We start from the raw sequence: 22,768 nt of genomic DNA on the forward strand, positions 1-22,768 counted from the left end.
TCTCCAGAAAGAAAAACAAAACTCCTCTGTTCATCTATCTCTCTCGCGCTCTCTCATATTCTCAGCAACAAAACCTCGCCTTTTCGCTCTCGATCTCTCAACCTCGCAATCGATTAAGCATCACCTATCTAAATAAAAGCAAGCAAAACCCTAAACCCAATCGATCCCTTTCCTCAACCCAATAAGTTTCGATGATCTCAAGTACAAGTCATGAATAATCAAAGCAAACAGAAATCACAGAAACAACAATGGATACAAGTACATCAAACAAATTCAAATCGAAATCAAAAGTAATAAAAGAGAATAGGTACGATACTCTTTTTCGATGCTTCAGACGTTTCGGAACTTCTCTTCTTCGTATTCCGTTTTCAACTCTGAATTCACGTCATAAACATCTTTGTGTTGTAGTTACTCGTTGCGAATCGTTGAAGCTTGAAGCGAGTTTGAGTTGCTGCAGGTTGATTGTGTATGTTGAAGAAACTGTGAAGATGGAAGCAGGGGATCGGCTATTGTTTTGGTTTGCAGATGAAGGTTAGTGTGGGTTGAGAGGTGAGGTCTTATGTGGTTCTGTGTATGATGGGTGTGAGTTGTTGAGTGAGAGATGAGAGTTGGTGGTAGGTTGCAGTGAGCATACGATTCTGAGTTTGAGCAGTTGTTGTGGTTATGGGTCAAGTATGCAGAAATGGTGAATGAGAAATCGTGAGGTATTGGGTTTGTGAAGGATTTGTGTGAAGAATGAGGTTAGTTTGGAGGAATTTTTTGACAGATTTTTCGTTATCATTTGCTTCCTCCTTCTTGCTTGCTGTTGCTCTCGTTTTATAGATAGATGAAAATGATTTTGGGGGGAAAGTTTGGTGAGATTTGAACACTTTTGGTTAACTGATCTCTGGCCTTTTTGATGCAGGTTTGGCTTTGATCATTTTGGTGCAAGATTTGGAGTTTTTGAAGCAGATTGGGGCAGCAGCATAGCAGGTTTGTTGGACCGTTTTGCTTGGCATAGTGGAGCAGCAAGAATGCAGAGTTTTGGACTGTAATGGCATGGCATGGACAGCAGCGATTTTGGACTGTTGTAGCAGGCTTAGAAACGTGAAAGACAACAACCATATACCTCTTTTTTTGTTTTTGTTTGACTTGTACCAAAAAGAAAGAAAAATGGGCTTATAACAAAATGGTCAATGGGCCTCATTTTCAAATATTTTGTCCTTTGTACATAATAAAAAATGCTAAACTAAACTAAAACATTAATCCTAATAAAATAAAACTATACGTTTAAAACTAAACATTTTATAAATGAAATTTAACTAAAAATGAAAATACATATACATATTTTTTTAAAGAAACTATGGAGTCTAAAATGAAACTCTAAAAGAATGGTAACTCGAATTAAATATGCAAAGATATGATGATTGAATGATGAATGCGCGCGACACATCCAAATGAATGGAATACATAGGGCAAAAATTGGGGTGCGACAGATGCCCCTATTTAAGTTTCTTCTATCGAAGATGTGAAGATACTTAAATACAAAGTACACAATTTTTGTCCTTCATATGCAAATGATATGCAATGCATGGACCCTTTTTTTTTGTTATTTTGAATGCAATATGATATGAGACGTATGTTGAACTCTGTGGGGGAATATAGCATCTACGAAGAGCAATGAACAAAAACAAGGACCAATATCAGCTAGTGTACTGATGAAGGCAAAGGAGAATATCGACTTCGACTTCAACTAATGTACTGAAGGAAATGAGATCTATTATCAGTTAATGTACCGACAAAAGACGAAAAGGACACACGACTCCAGTTAATGTACCGAAGAAGGAAGAAGGATGATATCATCAGTTAGTGTATTGAAGATGTGAGACAAATCGACCTGCATCAGTTAATGTACTGATAAGGGAAACAAGAGGGAATTGTTATCAGCTAATGTACTGACGAAAGGAAATCCTATACCAGTTAATGTACTGATAAGGAAAGAAGAAAGAGGCTCACGTCAGTTAATGTACTGACGAAGAGAAGTCCTATACCAGCTAGTGTACTGATAAGGAGGAAACAACCATGATCAATCATCGGCTAATGTACTGACGAGAGAAAATAGGAGACATCTGATATCAGCTAATGTACTGATGGAAGTCCTGCATCAGCTAATGTACTAATGACGGGAAACGAAAGTGCATATTATCAGTTAATGTACTAATGATAACAACAAGCGGTGAATGACATCAGCTAATGTACTGATGAATATGACAAAGAGTTGACATTATCAGCTAATGTACTGATGAATGTAAGACGAAATCGCTTTGGTAAATGCCAAGTGAGTTGGACTTAGATCTCAAGGTAAGATGTTTGATAACAACGAAACCTTGAAAGAATGCAAATGAGTATGAATTTTGTTTCTATGCATGATATTGAATTTTTCTATGCATGAGATGTGAATGTAATGTAATGCAATCGGTTATGACAATTGAGGTAGACTCTTTCGTGAGGGTAGATCGAAACTCTGATTCCTCAACACTAGAACACTGCCAATCATGGTCTTGTCACACTGATGATCCTCTTGGAAGGACTGATAAATTGCTTGGGGATTGTTGAGGAAAATTGCCCATGACTGGTTGATTGTTACATGATCATTGCTTCAGTCCTTGAAATGAAAGTTGGGAACGCTTGCCCCAATATAAGTCTTGAACAACAGGATCTTGAAGTAACGTGCCCCTGATAGGATCATTGATCGAGTTTCTCGACTGTTTGAACTTCCTAAAAGATGAGTACTTGCAAATAAAATGTTCATTCAAAATGGTAATTTTAATGCGATGCTCAAAGTATATTTTGAAATCAAAGTTATTGTACGAATGATATTATTGATGTAAAGCAAATGAATCACAGGGTCTAAACACAATAGTCAAGACAATCAAAGTGATGGATAAATCAAAAGGTATGGTAAAACAAACGATTTGCAAAGATCTTTAGGAGTCAGGTTAACGCAACCTTGTTGTAGCATGCTTTCAAAATAAACCTAGCTTCAATTAGGTCTTTTGAAGGTTTTAACGTGGCTTGGTTCACGGTTTATGAAACAAAAGATATAGGCTCAAAGTATATTTGTACCCACCCCATTCTTCGTGATGATCTTCCAATCCTACATTCAGTTTACTCAAATTATGCATTCAGGTTCCAAGAGACTTTGGAATCGCACCTATGATAATGATGATGGTTCATACGCCAAGGGAATCTTTGAGATGGCAGTCACTTCTTCCTTTTGATAGTCACAACCTTTTATGGTTGTTCAAGGAATTTATCGACTTCTCTTTTCTTCTTTTTTTTTATATCCCTAAATTTTGCCTGAACTGTCTTAATTTGAAATTACAGTCAGCGGGATGCCCCAATTTTGTCTAAGTCTCCTTCGTAGGTTTTGACTTAGCGGGCTTTTTCTTTTTGAAATTTTTTTGATATACTGTAAAGATAGTGACTGCCTTGATAATGATAACCATTTTGGTCACTTTTGGTCTAAACCCTTATTGGAAGGTGTACTTAATGATTTTCTTGGAATTGAATGCATAAACAAATTAACTGAGAACTACCCTGCCCCAGGTTAAAATTTCGGTTTTTTCAGTTTTTTTAAAAAAGAAACTCCGACTTCGAAGGCTCAAAGGGGTTGACTAGGGATTAACTTCCTTATTTCTCCAGTGTTTGAGGATTGAAACAATGCCTTTACATCATCAGCAAAGTTCTATTTGAAAGCATACAATTCAACAATTTGGGTATTTCATTGTCATCATCCTCCCTCCAATCTTTGCATAAAAGAAAAAAGAACAAGAGATATATTTTTATTTTTGAAAGATAAAGCATAAAGAAACACACAATGGATGTAAATGGATTGATTCAAATATGCAATGCTCATTTCATTAAAATTAACATTTTGAAACAAACAACATTCAATGCAGCATACAGTACCAACAAGGGAATTACAAACAGTAAGGAAACATGGCCTAGTGAAATAATCAGTGACGAGGATGATCCATCATGACTGATATATTGGCTCTTCAATTGGATAAATTCCACTCTTAGCAAATCTTGGCCTCGTCTAAGTTCTTCCATAGTCTTCAGATTCATGCCTCCATTTCAATGTGTTGAGGAATCAACTTGACGGTAGACAGACCACTTGAGGGTGAAGACAGATGAAATGAGTCTTTTATTGACAGCTTGAATGCATGAATGCAGATGCATGGATTTTTTTAATTTTTTTATGTAGGAATAATGCAATGTCATATGATATGGAATGCAACACGATGCTATACAAAGACTGAATTAAAATGATAAATGTAAATGGATAACAGAGCCTACTGAGGAAAGCTTCTTATAATAAGACAGTTCTATGTTCTTTTACCCAAGAATCCCCTCACAAGGTTAGCTCTAGAGTTTTTGGATATAACATAACCTCTACAGATGGAACGGGTTCTAAAGGTCCTTGGAGTTAACGACGAAATCAGATTTCTGCCATGCGATGGGCGAACCATCTTATGACAAATTTCATGACTAAGTCTCCTCCAAGCGGGGTTCTCGTATTAGCCATTCAAGGTGTTCACCTTGGGGACTAGCACTACACAACCACCTCCTAACTTATGTTTTTCTCTTGTTTTTCAAAAGCTCGGGTTGAGAGCTTCACTCAAATATCATTCCCATATCCACAATTGAGTATATACAGAAATAAATAAAAGCGGTAAAACAGGAGTAAAGAAACATAAATAATACAAGAATAAATATAAAGAACATAAGCATAAAAAACACAAGTATAAACAAACAAAAGCAAACACTCAAACATAAAACAAACTAAACTAGGGTTGACTCTCTTAGGATATCCCCAGCAGAGTCGCCACTTTCTGTAGCGGTAAAAATGTGACTCGACGTGTTTATCGCGCGCTCGAAGTATCAACAGAGTCGCCACCGAACTTTATTTATTCCAATAAGGAAAGGGAAAATATCGATAAAACCCACAAAGAGAAAAGAAATGGATAAGATGGTCATTCGCAACCAAATTAGGGTTCGGGAGTCGGTTAAGCAAGGGGAAGGTATTAGCACCCCTCACCTCCATCGTACTCGATGGGACCCATTTAGTTAGTTTCGTGTTTGAGTGTTTAGTGTAATGTTTGTGTTCTTGTGTTCTTATGCTTATTAATCGAGAAAAGGTAAAAGAAAAAAGCTTTTTAGGGGGTTTTATTATTATGAGGAAAAAAGAAATGATTTTTTATTATTATGCTCGCCAAGACGTTTGTATCTTGTGCCTACGTATTCCCTCGTGCAATGGGAAAGTCAGAGCAATCGTAGTTCGGGCTAGAACCACGAAAAGTTTGTTTGTTGATTTTAGCGAGAGGTACTCGATCGCTTTCAAATGGAAATACTACGCGCACATGGATATGATATCAATACAAGAATGGATGACTAAATCAAGATAAGACATGATTTTGGCCATCATCGCATTCGAGTGGAAGATATTCGATCTTCACATGTGGAAGTATGTTCGTATTAAAGATTGATTAAGTGTCTCGTTTATGAAAGGAGTTTTAAAATGAAAAGCCATAAGGCAAAAGGTTGAATGAAATTGAGATTATGTTTTTTTAAAGGGACATTTAGCAAAGGATTGAGCATAGGTGTTCACCTAGCGCGTCTTTACCCAAGGTATTGAACAGGAGCGAGCCCCATTTTCACTTGTTGTCCAAGTTAATTAATTTTGGTTCAAAAGATCAAGGTATTCAAGAGGTGTTCACCCCTTGTCACAGGATCTTTTGGTTTGATTAAGTGTTTTAGATTCAAAAGATCAAGGTATTCAAGAGGTGTGCACTTCTTGTCACAGGATCACTTTGATTAATTAAAGAGTTTTGGTTCAAGAAAATCAAGGTATTCAAGAGGTGTGCACTTCTTGTCACTTGATTTCTTTGATTTGATTAAGAAAGTTTTTTATTGTTTGATTCAGAGGATCGAAGGTATTCAAGAGGTGTGCACCTCTTGACACTTGATCACTTTGATTTTATTAATGTGTTTTAGTTTCAAAAGATCAGGGTATTCAAGAGGTGTTCACCCCTTGTCACAAGATCTTTCGATTTAATTAAAGAAAGGTTTAAAAAAATGTGTTAATCCAAAAGAATCGAGGTATTCAAGAGGTGTACACTTCTTGTCACACGATCTTTCGGTTTAATTAAAGAAAGGTTTAAAAAAATGTGTTAATCCAAAAGAATCGAGGTATTCAAGAGGTGTACGCTTCTTGTCACACGATCTTTCGGTGCGGTTAAGAAAAAGATTTTTGAAAAGAAACTCGACTTTGGATCGAGAAGTTTATTGTAATCGCCTTGGCGTTGGACCAAGATTTATTGACTTTGAACTGAGATTAATCTAAAGTTTTTTTGGCATTTTTAATGTGGAAAACAAAATCTAAATCTAAAAATATATTTTTTGGATTTTTGTTTATTGAATATTAGAAACTAAAACAAATATTAAATTTAAAATTGCAATGGAGACAAATCAAATAAAAATGAAAACAAAATTGGATCCTAAAGAAATAAAATGGGGGTGTGAAAACCTAGACTAAGGGAGTAAGGCCCAAATAATTTTGAACAATAAAAAGTAAAATAAGACATCTTGGGGCGGACCGGGTCAAACCCGGATCCGATTCCCTTTTATCTTTTATGGAAAAAACCTGATCTCCATTGTGTTATCTTCTTCACGAAAACACGTCTCCAGAAAGAAAAACAAAACTCCTCTGTTCATCTATCTCTCTCGCGCTCTCTCATATTCTCAGCAACAAAACCTCGCCTTTTCGCTCTCGATCTCTCAACCTCGCAATCGATTAAGCATCACCTATCTAAATAAAAGCAAGCAAAACCCTAAACCCAATCGATCCCTTTCCTCAATCCAATAAGTTTCGATGATCTCAAGTACAAGTCATGAATAATCAAAGCAAACAGAAATCACAGAAACAACAATGGATACAAGTACATCAAACAAATTCAAATCGAAATCAAAAGTAATAAAAGAGAATAGGTACGATACTCTTTTTCGATGCTTCAGACGTTGCGGAACTTCTCTTCTTCGTATTCCGTTTTCAACTCTGAATTCACGTCATAAACATCTTTGTGTTGTAGTTACTCGTTGCGAATCGTTGAAGCTTGAAGCGAGTTTGAGTTGCTGCAGGTTGATTGTGTATGTTGAAGAAACTGTGAAGATGGAAGCAGGGGATCGGCTATTGTTTTGGTTTGCAGATGAAGGTTAGTGTGGGTTGAAAGGTGAGGTCTTATGTGGTTCTGTGTATGATGGGTGTGAGTTGTTGAGTGAGAGATGAGAGTTGGTGGTAGGTTGCAGTGAGCATACGATTCTGAGTTTGAGCAGTTGTTGTGGTTATGGGTCAAGTATGCAGAAATGGTGAATGAGAAATCGTGAGGTATTGGGTTTGTGAAGGATTTGTGTGAAGAATGAGGTTAGTTTGGAGGAATTTTTTGACAGATTTTTCGTTATCATTTGCTTCCTCCTTCTTGCTTGCTGTTGCTCTCGTTTTATAGATAGATGAAAATGATTTTGGGGGGAAAGTTTGGTGAGATTTGAACACTTTTGGTTAACTGATCTCTGGCCTTTTTGATGCAGGTTTGGCTTTGATCATTTTGGTGCAAGATTTGGAGTTTTTGAAGCAGATTGGGGCAGCAGCATAGCAGGTTTGTTGGACCGTTTTGCTTGGCATAGTGGAGCAGCAAGAATGCAGAGTTTTGGACTGTAATGGCATGGCATGGACAGCAGCGATTTTGGACTGTTGTAGCAGGCTTAGAAACGTGAAAGACAACAACCATATACCTCTTTTTTTGTTTTTGTTTGACTTGTACCAAAAAGAAAGAAAAATGGGCTTATAACAAAATGGTCAATGGGCCTCATTTTCAAATATTTTGTCCTTTGTACATAATAAAAAATGCTAAACTAAACTAAAACATTAATCCTAATAAAATAAAACTATACGTTTAAAACTAAACATTTTATAAATGAAATTTAACTAAAAATGAAAATACATATACATATTTTTTTAAAGAAACTATGGAGTCTAAAATGAAACTCTAAAAGAATGGTAACTCGAATTAAATATGCAAAGATATGATGATTGAATGATGAATGCGCGCGACACATCCAAATGAATGGAATACATAGGGCAAAAATTGGGGTGCGACATGTATGTTCTAATAATAAAAATGATTTGTAAATTATAAATAAAAAATCATTAATAAAATATATATTTGTGATTAACGAGGTGATATCAAAATTTATGTCAAAATATCATTACTTATATCTTACATGTGAGACCATTTACAATGGGGGTGTTGAAAAAATTATTCAATAGTTGAACGTCTACAATGGTTTGTTGAATGAGGTGTTTAATGTGATGTGGATTAATTGGTGTTGAAAAGATTCAACATGTTGAATGAGAAAAAAGTGGGGCCACATGCAACACTTTACACAATTTTATTGGTTGTTGTGATTATTTAGATTTTATTTTCTTTTAATCATTTAAAATTAATTATTTCATAGTAAATAAATTTTTTATTTATTTTTATTTTTATCAAAATTCATTATTTTTTTTCCTCTATAAATAGAGACTTGGTTCATTTGATTTGGACTCATAAAAAAAATTCACTTTTAATTGATAATAGATATTAATATATAATCATAAAAACAAAACTTTAAAAGAAAATAAGAATATGATGTGGGGTAGGGTGTTGAATTTTATTAAACAAAACCATTGTAGTGAAAAAAAATTGAATAGGTGTTGAATTATTAGGTAGAAGAGAGAGAAGATGATGTGGAAGATAAAAAGTGAAAAAGTAGGGTGTTAAATAATGTAACCATTGTACATAGTCTGATATCTGCATTTATCTAATCTAATCTCCGAGACGAATATTACTTTTATCTAACTGAACTGAATCAGAACCGCCGGTGTTCTGCTGATGTTAGTAAGATGGAATGAGTGAATAATAAACGTAAGTGACTGATGTCTTTTAGCCAATTAAACCTCTATGATAATTATGGAAGGATTTGATGCTTGTCCAAAATAATTTCTTTTGCTGAACTTTAGTCGATACCGTCGTTGAGCTTTGAATTAACGGAACTCTTTCTCCTAAAATTGGGTAGTTTTGAAAGAAAAAAAATACCACAAGTAAAAGGTACATTGTTGTCGACCTAAAACTCTTTTTTTTTTCCTTCACTCAATTAATTTATGTAATTATTTGGCATCTACCTATCAATTTACTGCGTGTAAAATATAAACTATCAATTTGGTGCATAAAGAACAAAAATTCTTTAACGTTATTTGAGAAAAATATTTTTATAATTAAATTATTGTACATTCTTTAGTATTAATAGTAATTAACACTAACATTTATAATAAAAAAGACTTTTATTAATTTTTTTTTTGAAATACAGCTTAAAGGAAATTATTTTGTAGTTTATTTTAACCATTAAATTATTTTAAATATGTAATAACTTAATTTGTAGTGTATTTTAACCATTATTTTTTTTCAAAAAAACAATTTTATAACGAGTAAATTTAGTTGGTCTAATGGTGATTGACGTTGGACTTGATAGGGAGAACCAATGTAAAAAATATATTCTTTTGTTGTATTTTAATCATGAATGTTTTTTTTTTAACAAAAACAATTTTATAATGGAGTTATTTCTTGAAATACGCTACAAAAGAATTTATTTTTTATTTAAAAATAAACTAAAAGAAGACTGATTACTAAAAAATAAAGAGATTATTTTTGTTTAAAAAAACTTTATAAGTTATTTTGTAAAATAATTCTAATTGTAAAAAAAAAACATAGTAAATATGTTTTCTTTTTATTATTTTTTCTTTTAGTAAAAAAAATTGAAAACAATTTCCTTGAGCTATATATCAAAAAAAGAAATTACTGAACGTATTTTCTTTTAATTATAAATGTTAATGCTATAAAAGATATGCACTAATTTGATTATAAAAATGTTTTTGTCAAGAAAAAAAAATAGAAGATTAGAATGAGAATGAGACTTTTACTCTTAAATTGATAGTTAAATGTCAAATATCGACATAAATTAATTGAGTGAAAAATAGAGAGAGGAAAATGAGTTTTAGTTCAAAAAATAATTGAAAAGGAAATTCCATAAATCAAAATTAAGAGAGAAAAAAGTTTTTAGTGTTAAATTGAAAAGGTGCATCATATTAATACACATCTTCATAAAATGAGTGGGTGTGTTATAGTTTCTCGTATATTTTACTCTAAGAGTAAGTGTAAAAGACTTACTCCAAATCTTAACCATTAATTTTTATTAATTTAACGGTTTTAATTGATCATTTAATCTAATTATTTTTTAAATAATTTTCTATTTAAAAAATTAATTAAAACCGTTAGATTAATGATAATCAATGGTTAAAATTTGGAGTAAGTATTAAACACTTGGTTATTATAGGAAATTAGAACAATGAATCACGACCATTAGATTTTAATTTGTTGATTTTAATGAACTGTGAGGAAGAATATATATATATATATATATATATATATATATATATATATATATATATATATATATATATATATATATATATATATATATATATATATATATATATATATATATATATATATATATATATATATATATATATATATATATATATATATATATATATATATATATATATATATATATATATATATATATATATATATATATATATATATATATATATATATATATAGGATCTGCTGAAAAAAGGTGTAAATCCTAAATCTCTGTCGTTAAAATAATTGATTAAAGAGTCATATTAAATGAAATAAAAAAATAAGGTCTATTCTTTCTCTTAAAATAAACTATTTATATGACTGTTTGATCTAATACTATTTACCGTTATAATTTGGTTTAAGTCTTTTAGACTTACATCTGGTGTCAATGGATATATATATATATATATATATATATATATATATATATATATATATATATATATATATATATATATATATATATATATATATATATATATATATAGGACCAGATCAAATGACATCAAAGTGTAGGCATAAGTTTGATTTGGATTTGATCTAAAAATTTGCGTGTCAAGCTCTTCCAATTGATTTTCATAATATTTTAATCGATTGGGCTTACGTAGTTCAGCCTCCTTGGTGCATTTTGGGCTTTGTACTAAATTTGGTTGCTTTTCTACATTCCTGTTAAGCTTATTTGCACCTCCTTTCTAAAAAAACTTGAAAAACTCATCTTTTGGGTTAGAAAAATATTTATTGAGATGAGCAAAAATTAAATTCACTATTTTAAAGATTTAATCAGAACTTTCGGATTATTTCAACCTTAAAATAATGTATACTTCTTTAATAAGAGATATTGATAAACATTTCCCTTAAAGGGAAACACCAATCATATTATGGTGTATCCTACTGTACACATTGTTGGATGTGAGACTTGGGATAATCAACGAGATGAACAAATTCATTCATTACAGACATAGTCACTTAATTGAGCACAAAGGATCATATACATTGATGTATTCTCAAAACACTTTCTTTGATCACTATAATTGATATTTTCCATCATCGTATATTTTTGGATCAAAGACTTCATAAAAACGGTATTCTTTGAAGTATACTCTTGCTTTGTATAACTCCATTGATAATCCTTTTAAAGCTTCGAATTGCAAAGCATTCCTACAAAACACTAAGGTTTCACCTTTGGTGCCGACGTCTACTTGGGCTCAGGTTCATTAGTTCCAGAGGATCTAAGGTTTTTGCCTTTAGATATTTTCAACTTATTGAAACAAAAAGGCTCTAAATGGCCAACTTTTTTATAATGTGTGCATTCATAAGTTGATCAATTTTTTCTTGTGATCTATACTTTTACTAGTTCTTCTATCCTTTTAAAATCTTAGCCCATTTTTATTTAAGGAAGGTTGTTGACTTGATAAGATCTAGTCAACCATTTCTTTCTCTTTAGTAAATTTACCTATGGCTTCATGCAAATCATTAACTTCCTTTTTAAGGAAGACACAACTATTACATTCTTCTCTTGAATGTATCATTATGGTTATCTCTATCTTGAATGATTTATTGATTTCTTTAAGATATCTTAATGAATCTTTAAGACCTAACTTGTGTTCTCTCAGTTTATCATTTTCTTTAACTATCTGACCACTCGTTCTAAACAATTGTTCATAAGGTGGTTTAGTTACCTAAGTAGTATCTACCTCGTATGTTGCCTTTAAGCAAAATTCATCTTATTTTTTGGAAGAGGATTATTTTATCTCTCCCCGATGTTGTCGTCTCTCCTCCTTTTCTAGTTTCAAAGATTTCTCTTGAAGATACTTCTTCTTCTTCTTCTTCATATTTTCTCAAACATGAGGTTCCTTCATTTGATGTTTAATCTTTCAAAGATCGTTCAACTACTAAGTATGTTCTTTCGAAGGATTTTATTGAAGTTGTATGATAGGAGTATGATGAAGTTGATGATTCTTTGTTTTCAAAGCTCGTATCTTCATATTTGAGTAATTAAATTAGCTCCTCTAACTTATGTATAATTTCCTTCTTGGATATTTTGTGAAATTCATGAAGGTTTTCATCTTATGATTTAAGTATTGGATTAAGATTCCAATTCTTAACTCTTAGAACTTAGTTAGTGACAAACGTTTCAATACAACTTCCAATATTTCTAAGTTTTAAAAAACATTTAAGTGTGACATATTCATCTTTTTCACCTCGTGTGTTCATCTTCTCTTGTTCGATACTTGGAGAAACTCCATATGTCATTTCAACAGTATCCCACGTTTCCTTAGTGGTTTTACATTGATGAACATAAAAATAAATTATTATGGTCTATAGACATTGTTATAAACTCTTAGTTTTGAGTTCTATTTCGTATCTTCTCTTTTCTTCTTCCGTTCAAAGAAAATCAAGTTTATCAACTACTTTTCCATTACTTGGTAAGTAGGGATAAACAGACCATTGATTATAGATTCCCATGATTTATGATTTATACTTTGGATTAAAAAATTGAACCTAGATTTCCATATCTCAAACCTACTATTATTAAAAGACGGTGGTGTGTTTAGAACTGATCCCCTTAAATGTGTGTTTAAAGTCATCTTCCTCCTAAGACGATTAGTCCTTAAATAGGAGTTAGACACTGATGGCACTTTTTGGACACGTGAGTTCACATACAATAGGGGGTGAATTATGTGTTTTAGAAAAACATGGATTTGAAGAAAAAAAATTGAGTCAAGATCAGAGTTTGAAAACACTTTTAGAAAAGGTTTATTAATACACACCGGAAAATAAAATTGTAGAATATAAAATTGCGGAAATAAAGAGTCAAGATCCCAGTCAAAAATGAAGTAGTCATGTTCCCAAGAAATGATCTTAAGAGTATCTAATTAAACTTAAGAGCTTTTAGTAGGTATAACTTACGAACCCCCTTATACAAGAAAATGAAGTTTATGACTATCTTCCAACCAAACAAAAAAACTGAGGAGTGAAGCGACGGGTCATCCTTCTAAATGATGGATGGAAGAGGCTAGTCCTGTTGCCATAGTAATCTTGGAGTTTTTAGTCTTCGAGCTTCTAAACAAAAAATTTATCATAGACTAATCTTGAACCTTGTAGAGCTTTTATTACCAGGCTTTGCTCAAGAACCTAATATTGGTTTTATCGTCGGCTAACCAAGAACTTGCGAGATTTTTTCACGGGAAATATTGTACCTTACCAAAATTTTAATACCGGGAAAAGCTTGAATCTAATCTTGGTTTTATATAGGCCTGACCAAGAACCTATAAGGTTTTAAAAGGAGGCTAATCTCAAACATAAATAGAGACTTGATCACACAATCCCTAAACCAAAGCTTTTGATGGGTTTAGCTTTGAACCCAAATAAACAATCCTTAAGTGGATAAAATGTTCAACCAAGGTGAAAATAATAATTCCTTAGTGAACTTACAAAAATACTCTTCAAGAATTACACTTTCCTCACTTACAAAAGGACTCTCTCAAAAAGTACTTCAGCTAAAATTTTAATGAGAGAAAGTAAACAAAAAGAATTTTTAGAGGGAGAGTAAGAAATGAGAAATGAAACCATATTTCGGGATGTTAAAAAGAGTGGAAAGGAACCTATATTTATAGGCTAGAGATTGGTAAAAAAAAGGAAATAACTTTAAGGATTTTTATGATTTGCCAATCAATTGGTAACTCTAAATTAATCGATTATCAAGATAAAAAAGGAATGAAAAGATATTTAACCGTTGCACAACATTAAGATGTTGTTCTAATCGCTTGGACGCATTTTTGAATTGTTCCAATCGATAGGAAGAGTGTCAATCGATAAGTAGAGACAAAAAATTCTCCCAAAGCTTTTCTAACAGCTCCTAACTCATCGGGCACGGGTTCAAGGCATTTTTGAAATATTTTACTTGACAAATGTACTTTAATGATAATGCCTTTATGCTTTACAATATATTCACTCATGTGTGTCGAGACAGACTTTCACATACTTCAAGTCTTATTAGATGTTTTATGTCTTGAGGACGCTTGCTTGAGTTCACTTGAGATGAGACTTGAGTTTGATTCCATTTGGTTGTCATTATCAGATAGTCAAGTTCATCAAACCATAATCATTTGCATTGCATCTTTAACTGATTTAACTGTATATGCTTGACTTTAGACATTTGGTTGTCATCATTAAATATTATTTGTCATCATCAAAAGTTGTTGTCTTTGTTAAAGACATGTCACCTAGAAGTAACCCGCAAAATAATGTTCCACATAAATCACACAAACATTACACAGATGAAACACAATGAGATCAAAACAAATAATGCTGACTGATAAATTGAAGAGATGCATCTCGGGAAGTTTCTACAACTCAGACCAACAACAATGACGAAAATGCAGTCCATTCCAACATCCAAAATAATGCACTGATCTTTTAAACTACCTATCAAACACATTTCTCATTTAAATATTATATCTAAACTACCTATTACACAACCTAATGCTCAATTTCTACAAATGTATATAGAAATAAAAAAATTAATAATAGAAAAATTAAAAACTTATCAAATGTGAGTTTAATTAGATGTTGAGTGAACTCTTTAATCGATTGGATGTTGATGGTAGAAGCTTTGATGTGAGTCGAATGAGTTTGAGAGAATGTGAGTTGAGAGAGTTTGAGAGTTTAGAGTTGTATTTTGAGAGTATATTTTGAGAAGTGAGGAAGGAGAAGTGTCTAACACATTGTTTATTAAAATAGCGTACGGAGATGCATCTCCATATATTATACGGAGATTTATTTTTCGTATTTTTTTATCATTGTCTTAGGATCTTATTCAAAAAAATATATGATTGGGACGCATGCGAAGATGCATTTCTGAATTCTATGATAGTTTGGATTTTTCACGAGGGTGAGAAAACAATACTTAGAGTGTCTGATTCCAAAAAATGGGGCCTAAAGCTGACGGCCTTGTATGATTATAATATAAAAAATTATTCTATCAATTCTAAAATCAATATTCTTAGACAATTCTTTTTTTTAAACCAAGGCATAAGGCCAAGAAAATATATAAGAATAGGAAAAAGATATACAAAAATAAAAGGGAACTAAACTGAAACCCCTATGAAGCTTTGTATCTATAACAAGGAATTCCATTTAAATTCCTCAAGTAATTTATTCTATTTATGTCATGAACAAAATCAAACCAAAAAAACTCCCTACGAGAGAAACTAATGCTAGCGAGCTTGTTGACACAAGCATTTCTTTCCCTAAAAATATGAGTTACGATGAAATGCATGGATTGAGTTCTACAGATACAATTCAAACACTCAGATTTAAGTCTCGCCGAAATAAGGGAAGAATTACAAAAAACTTGCACCACAAACAAGCAATTGAATTCAAGTAAAAAATGGGACCGGTTATGTTAGCTTGCTAAGTCTACCGCCAGTATAGCACCAACAAATTCAAATTCCAAAGCATTACCAATGCCAAAAAAACTGGTAAAGCCTGCTGAGTGTTCACCTTTTGAATTTCTAAAATTACTTTCTCACGAGGCCAAAGAAAGAGAGCCCAAAGCCATACAATCGCAATTACCTTTAGTCCAACCAAGAGGAGGAAGTTACCACAAAATATTCAAAATAATATGGGGAGTTGTAGGAGAGAGATGCATAAACAAATTCTTAATGATAGAGAATTCCATCATGTTTGTGTTAAGTTTGGAGGGTAATTAGCAAGGGAGATATTCTTAATGACAGCACCATTACAAGCATTCCAAGTGGAAGGTTTTTCTTGAAATCTAGCTTGGTTAGGAGCAACCCATATATAATTGAGAATTTGAGTGATGGTAGAAGCAATAATTGCCTTGCAACCCTTGGACCAAACCATATTCAAAATAGACCAGCAACTATCTTAGCTATGAATGGGATAGAAACAAGTCACAATATAGGAAAACCATGCCCAGACCTGTTTGGCAAACTCACAATCAAAAAGTAAGTGTTGAGTAGTTTCACAATGCTTATGACAAAGGCTACACATGGAAGGCAAAAAGCAAGTATTCAAGTGAACATTTTCATCAGTGGGCAGTTTGTTCTGAATGCATCTCCAAAACAAAAAGGATTTGGATGGAGGGTTGCTAGGATTCCAAACAAATATATACCAAGGAACCTTAGCATCATGCGTTGCGGGGAGAAGAACTTGTAAGCCTCCTTAAAAGTTAAACAACCCGGAGTAGAGTGAGACCAAACTCTAAAATCCTCCTAATCAATAGTAGGGATATAACAAGCAGCTAAAATAGATGCAATCATGCAAGGGAAGAGTTCTCCATGATGGTCGGAAAGAAGTTCTTGGCAGAGCTCCAAATGGAAGAGGAAATGTGATATTTAATCACTCTTCTGTTTCTCAAAACTCTTGCCTTGATAAGAGATACCCTGCGGAGTGAATTGTGTCCCAGCATAGCTTAAGATTGGCATATTGATTAATGATGGAGAGTGATATAATGCCAAGACCACCAACCTCAACAGGTTTACAACATTACATATTTTAAAGGAGTGATCTAATGACAATCCTTGTTCAACTCAACATATTATAAAGAGAAAAAAGTATAAAAAAATAAATTAAACATTTTTTAAAATATATGTTTATATAGAATTATAAACAAACATTGTGAATTAATATATTTAAATATTTAAAGAAATATAACAACAACAAAATTGAATTTGAGACTTTAGAGGAATTTTGAGGAGTTTACATAAGTTCCTCAAATTTAGTATATATTATTATAATATTCTTAAAATTAATAGTAATATATTTTCTTTATTACTCATTACAAAAACAGTCTCAAAAAATAAAGATAAAAACCCCAATCTTCTTCTCTACTCCTCTCCCTCCAAAGACTACCTTTTTTCCTTTCTTTCAAACTTGCTCAATTATTCTTTTTTTTTAAAATTGATCAAAGGTTTTATTTCATTTCAAGAAAATCAGTAATTTTAGGGACAATTAGAAGAAGCCAAAGCGTGGAATGGAAAGAAAATTTAATAGTGTAATGGCTTGATAATTGTCTCGTTTATAAGGGGTTTCGTTGCAGGTTCTATGAATAATTGATGAATTATTCACTGCTATTAGTATATTAAAGCTGTAGTTACTCAAACAACTCACAAGTCACAAGGGTTGAAACACATCCTAATTCTTCTAATTTCTCAAACCAATTAAAAAAGCAGGTAGAAAAATCACCTTTTGTGTACTTCATTTTCAAATCATACTAAACAACATCCAATCATTTTGTTTTTTTTCCTACTAACATTCCCCTTATTTTCTTTTCTCATACCAAACAAAACTAAAGTTGAAACAACATACCAGTAATCTAGATCCCCTTTATAGAAAACCACTGAATCAACATATAAATTGAAACAATAATGCAGTACTTTTATGGCCAATAAAGAAAACTTAGAAGATGAAGAATAGCTCAATCAATGTGAAACTAATTATAACCATAACAAACACACAATACAAAAACTTAGTTGGATGCTCAGAAGTGTAACGAATTATCAAAAAAAATGTCAAAATGTCATGAATAAGAGAAGCAAGAGTAAGATAACCTTGTTTCCCTTGGTCTTGGTAAGATTCAAGTCTCAAATTACTTCCTTAAAGTTGCTCGAAATGCAACTCTTCAACAATCAACAAGGCATTACAATTGAAGTTAAATTTCATATAGAGTAACCACTAACCACAGCTATATAAAAAGAACTGTACACAAGGAAAATATAACATATCACCCAATTCGGAATTTCCCCGACTAATGCAGAAGTAGCAGATTCATGCAATGCCATTGCTCACCTAGATAGCCAGGCACACTTTTTGAGGAATTGCAATTGAACCTTTGGTTTTTCAAAACGGTGTATAATGTAGAACACAAAAGTAAGTTGGTTTTTATCATCATCAGGCCTTACCGAATCCCAGAGTAAGGTCCAATTCATCCATTCCTACCTCGTGAATTCTCTCACCTTCCCACGGCTTCACAACTCTGCCATTCTCAAAGTCAAAATCTGAGCCTCTACATCTCTCAGCGGCTGAACCTGAAGCCCATTGCATGCCTTCATTCATATGAATCATATCCATCGAACCCTGGGGAGAGATCTTCTGCATTACTGGTTTCATGAGATTAAAAGTAGGGGAAGGAGGAGCTGCACAGTGGGCAGCTGTTGTCTGAAAACTAACCCATCGACCAGAGTCCACTGTTGAAACATCCGACTCATCACACTCTGGAATGGTCGACGGGGGTAAGTGGTTACGACGCGAGGGGCTTGATGGTGCAGAGGTAGCGAAAAGAGGGTGGCGAAAGGACGAATTAAAGGAACCATTAGAGAGGGACTCAAAATCTGCTTTTCTCTTTGAACTTCTAGGAGAAGAAAGAGGTGGGGTAACCGGAGCACTGTTCGAAATCCTAAGAGGTGGAAGATTTGAAGGAATAGAAGTTATGTTGCGAATGAACGGTAAGAGAAAAGAAGAGTGGTTTGTAATTCCATCCATTCGAGTTGGACTCGGGAAAGACGATGAAGTTGGACTCGCGTGGTAGGAAGGTATTGGACTCGGGAACGAAGAGGATTGTGGACTCGGAAACGAAGAAGACTGTGGACTTGGTTGAATCGAAGAACAACCACTCATATTCGGCGGAGTTCCTCCAATCTCATTCGGCAATGGTCTCTTACTTCCCTGTTTCAAATCCATTAAACTCATATTAGCCTATGCACCATAATCAAAACTTTCTACAACACTTCACATCAACAATTCTCCAAAAAAACTAGTATCAATTTCTTCCAAATTAGTAAACTTCATAATTACATTATGCATAAATCAGTTTCACCAAATGGAATAAACACACCTAATTAAAGGTCAAAGATCCTAATTAAGGAAATTAACCAACAAGCTCAAGAAACTAATCAATTTTGTTAAACTAAAACAACTTAAATCACAAAATTACGAAAACCTAGGTTAATAAAAGCTCAATTTAAACATTCAATTTTAATTAACACAAAACAAATTCACTGAAACTGAACTAGATCAGGCCAAAAAAGCAAGTAAAACTGAGAATTAAACAAAGTTAATTAAAATTTTAAACCACAATTAAACCAGATCTGAGATTGAGTTCGAATATTATCCACCTTTCGATACGTAGTTCCGTCTTCTTCAACGATCCAACCAGCTTCAGAGCAAAGAGCTTTCAAAACCTCGTTGTTATCACAGTGTTTAGGAAGCTTGAAGTTACCTTGAGCACGAAGACCTGAGTAGATCTTAGCAGCAATAGCTCTTCGTCTTCTCTCTCTTCTCTTATTGTTTTCTCTCTCTTTCCATGTCGGCAACCGCCCCGACGATCCGCCGCCGGTCATGGTTCCGGCGAAGTTCGTTGTGGAGAAAGAGAGAGAGAGAGAGAGAGAGAAGATGTGAATTGTTGTGGTTTTTGAGTCAGGAGGAGATAGTGTGTGAAGATGTAGAAGTAGAAGATGAGAAAAGAAGAAGAAATGTTGGTTCCTTTTTTAGTAGATTCTTCTTTCTACTATTGCTTCTTCTTTCTCTCTCTCCACCCTTTTCACACTGTCCTCCTAGTTTTCACTTGCTTAATTATTGGTGGAGTTTTTTTATTTTGTGTTATTTTATTTTATTTTGAGAAAAAATTGGATTGGATATGAGGGATGGACCCAGCAACATTTATCAGAACTTCAGGTTAATAAATATATATCTGATATTTGTACTTTTTTATTATTAAAGGGTTTGTCTTAAATTTTCAAATATAATATTTTTATCTTGAAGTTGAACATTAACTCGGTTTATTTCCGCCGAAAATTATATATTAATTTAAAACCATTATATTTAACAAGGCAATATTAATTTTCAAGTAAATCAAAGTACTCTCATGCACAGCGATAGGGTGTAAAAATAAAACATGTCTGATTTGTCAAGATTTATTTCTATCATCTAACTAAAATTTATTTCTATGACTTAAATTTAGTATAAGTTAGGGGTGGCAAAATGGATGGATTGGATGGATATGGATTGGATCCTTAATGGATGGATCAAACCAATCTATTAATCCATTACAATCCATTAAACTCTCTAAATAAAAATCCAATCCAATCCATCCATTAAGGAATAAAATCCATCCAATCCATCCATTAACAAAATCTAATGGATGGATATCCATCCATCCAAAAGACAATTAAATAAATTTTATTTTTTAAAAAAATTCATTTTCGTTTTCCCGAAAAAAACTCGATTTTTTCGTTTTTTCGAAAAAAAAAACTCGATTTTTTTCGTTTTTTTTCCGAAAAAAACTAGATTTTTTTCGTTTTTTTCGAAAAAGAACTCGACTTTTTTCGTTTTTTCCGGAAAATAACTCGACTTTTTTCGGGAAAAACTCGATTTTTCGTTTTTCCGAAAAAAAAAACTCGATTTTTTTGGTTTTTCGAAAAAAAACTCGACTTTTCGTATTTTTGAAAAAAACTCGATTTTTCGTATTTCTGAAAAAAAACTCGTTTTTTCGTTTTTCCGGAAAATAACTCGATTTTTTTCGGAAAAAAACTCGATTTTTCGTTTTTCGAAAAAAAACTCGATTTTTTCGTTTTTCGAAAAAAAAAACTCGACTTTTTTCGTTTTTTCCGGAAAATAACTCGATTTTTTTGGAAAAAACTCGATTTTTCGTTTTTCCGGAAAATAACTCGACTTTTTTCGGAAAAAACTCGATTTTTCGTTTTTCGAAAAAACTCGTCTTTTTTCGTTTTTTCCGAAAAAAACTCGATTTTTTCGTTTTACCGGAAAATAACTCGACTTTTTTCGGAAAAAAACTCGACTTTTCCCGTTTTTCCTGAAGAAAAAAAAAACTCGATTTTTTCGTTTTTCGAAAAAAACTCGACTTTTTTCGTTTTTTCCGAAAAAAAACTCGATTTTTCATTTTTCCGGAAAATAACTCGACTTTTTCGGAAAAAACTCGATTTTTCGTTTTTTTGAAAAAAACTCACTTTTTTCGAAAAAAACTCGATTTTTCATTTTTTTTTAAAAATAACTCGACTTTTTTCGGAAAAAACTCGATTTTTCGTTTTTCCGGAAAATAACTCAACTTTTTTCGAAAAAACTCGATTTTTCGTTTTTCGAAAAACATCTCGACTTTTTTCTTTTTTAAGAAAAAAACTCGATTTTTTTGTTTTTCTGAACAAAAAAAACTCGACTTTATTGTTTTTCCGGAAAAACCTGATTTTTTTCGTTTTTCGGAGAAACACGATTTTTTCGTTTTTCGGGAAAAACTCGTTTTTTTTTGTTTTTCGAAAAAAACTCGATTTTTTTTCGTTTTTTTCCGAAAAAACTAGATTTTTTTGTTTTCCCGAAAAAACTGAATTTTTTTCGTTTTCATAAAAACACGATTTTTTCGTTTTTTCAAAAAAAAAACTCGATTTTTCAATTTTCTGAAGAAACTTGATTTTTTGTATTTTCATATTTTATTATTTTAAAAAAAAATAATTTAAACCATTTAAAGTATAAAATTAAAATAATCCATTGGATTATCAAAATGTGTTGGATGGATTGGATCCGTCCATGTATATAAATGGATGGATTTAATCCATCCATTAACTTATTTTTTTATTTGGTGGATGGATTGGATGGATTTTTTAGTGGATGAATTGGATGGATTTTAGCTTAATGGATCCAATTGCCACCCCTAGTATAAGTGATTGCAAACAGTGGTTAATATGTCTAACAAAAATTTGCGAAAACATTAGATTGAAGCGGTAATGATATTGTTGGGTATTAATCTTAAATATTTGACCCTTCCTAAAAAAAAGGACAGGTTTGGGATCCTCGTCTACAAAAACTAAAAAAAAAAAAAAAAATACGACACAAATGAATTAAGATTGGACATACTAAAAAATGTAGGTTTTGTTGAAATTACACTCAAAATTTAAAGAATTCTGAATCAATCTTGATGAATAAGAATTAATTCTTCGATTAATTTCGTGTTTTACTCTTTACTCGAGTGAATCAACCATACATTGATTGCATGATGATTCCGCTCCACAAGTATTATGAGAGAAGAAAAGAAAAGATGAATTGGGAAAGAAAAGAGAAATTATAGTTTGAGAGAAAAGGAGAGAAAGAAAATTGTGCAAAAAATTTTCTCTGCTTCCAAACTAGAATTTTATCCAGTTTTTCTCAATGCAGCTGTATTATAACAAATG

The 22,768-nt window shown here is 32.3% G+C and overlaps 1 protein-coding gene and 2 long non-coding RNA genes across 3 annotated transcripts; 2 read left to right on the forward strand and 1 right to left on the reverse strand.

Annotated features, from left to right (window-relative positions):
* LOC131646804 (uncharacterized) lies at nt 1–1,195 on the forward strand. The gene is made up of 3 exons (XR_009297634.1): nt 1–307; nt 409–740; nt 905–1,195. It is a non-coding gene; the product is annotated as an uncharacterized LOC131646804 (long non-coding RNA).
* Nucleotides 1,196–6,725: 5,530 nt separating this feature from the next.
* Nucleotides 6,726–7,920, forward strand: LOC131646805 (uncharacterized). Its single transcript, XR_009297635.1, has 2 exons — nt 6,726–7,465; nt 7,630–7,920. It is a non-coding gene; the product is annotated as an uncharacterized LOC131646805 (long non-coding RNA).
* A 10,085-nt stretch (nt 7,921–18,005) lies between these two features.
* Nucleotides 18,006–20,152, reverse strand: LOC131652127 (BES1/BZR1 homolog protein 2). Its single transcript, XM_058921905.1, has 2 exons — nt 19,706–20,152; nt 18,006–19,256 (listed from the first exon to the last, which is right to left on the reverse strand). Exons 1-2 carry the CDS (start codon nt 19,928–19,930, stop codon nt 18,483–18,485), a joined length of 999 nt encoding a protein of 332 aa, XP_058777888.1. The 5' UTR covers nt 19,931–20,152; the 3' UTR covers nt 18,006–18,482.
* Between the last annotated feature and the right edge of the window lie 2,616 nt (nt 20,153–22,768).

Source organism: Vicia villosa, linkage group LG2 (assembly GCF_029867415.1).
Source record: "Vicia villosa cultivar HV-30 ecotype Madison, WI linkage group LG2, Vvil1.0, whole genome shotgun sequence".
NCBI lineage: Eukaryota > Viridiplantae > Streptophyta > Magnoliopsida > Fabales > Fabaceae > Vicia > Vicia villosa.

Excerpts from the sequence above, each read along its gene's own strand:
- LOC131652127 (XM_058921905.1), bottom strand. The coding sequence starts at position 19,930 with ATGACCGGCGGCGGATCGTCGGGGCGGTTGCCGACATGGAAAGAGAGA. Across the intron at positions 19,257-19,705 it reads ACGGAACTACGTATCGAAAG|GGAAGTAAGAGACCATTGCC; the intron begins GTGGATAATATT and ends GATTTGAAACAG.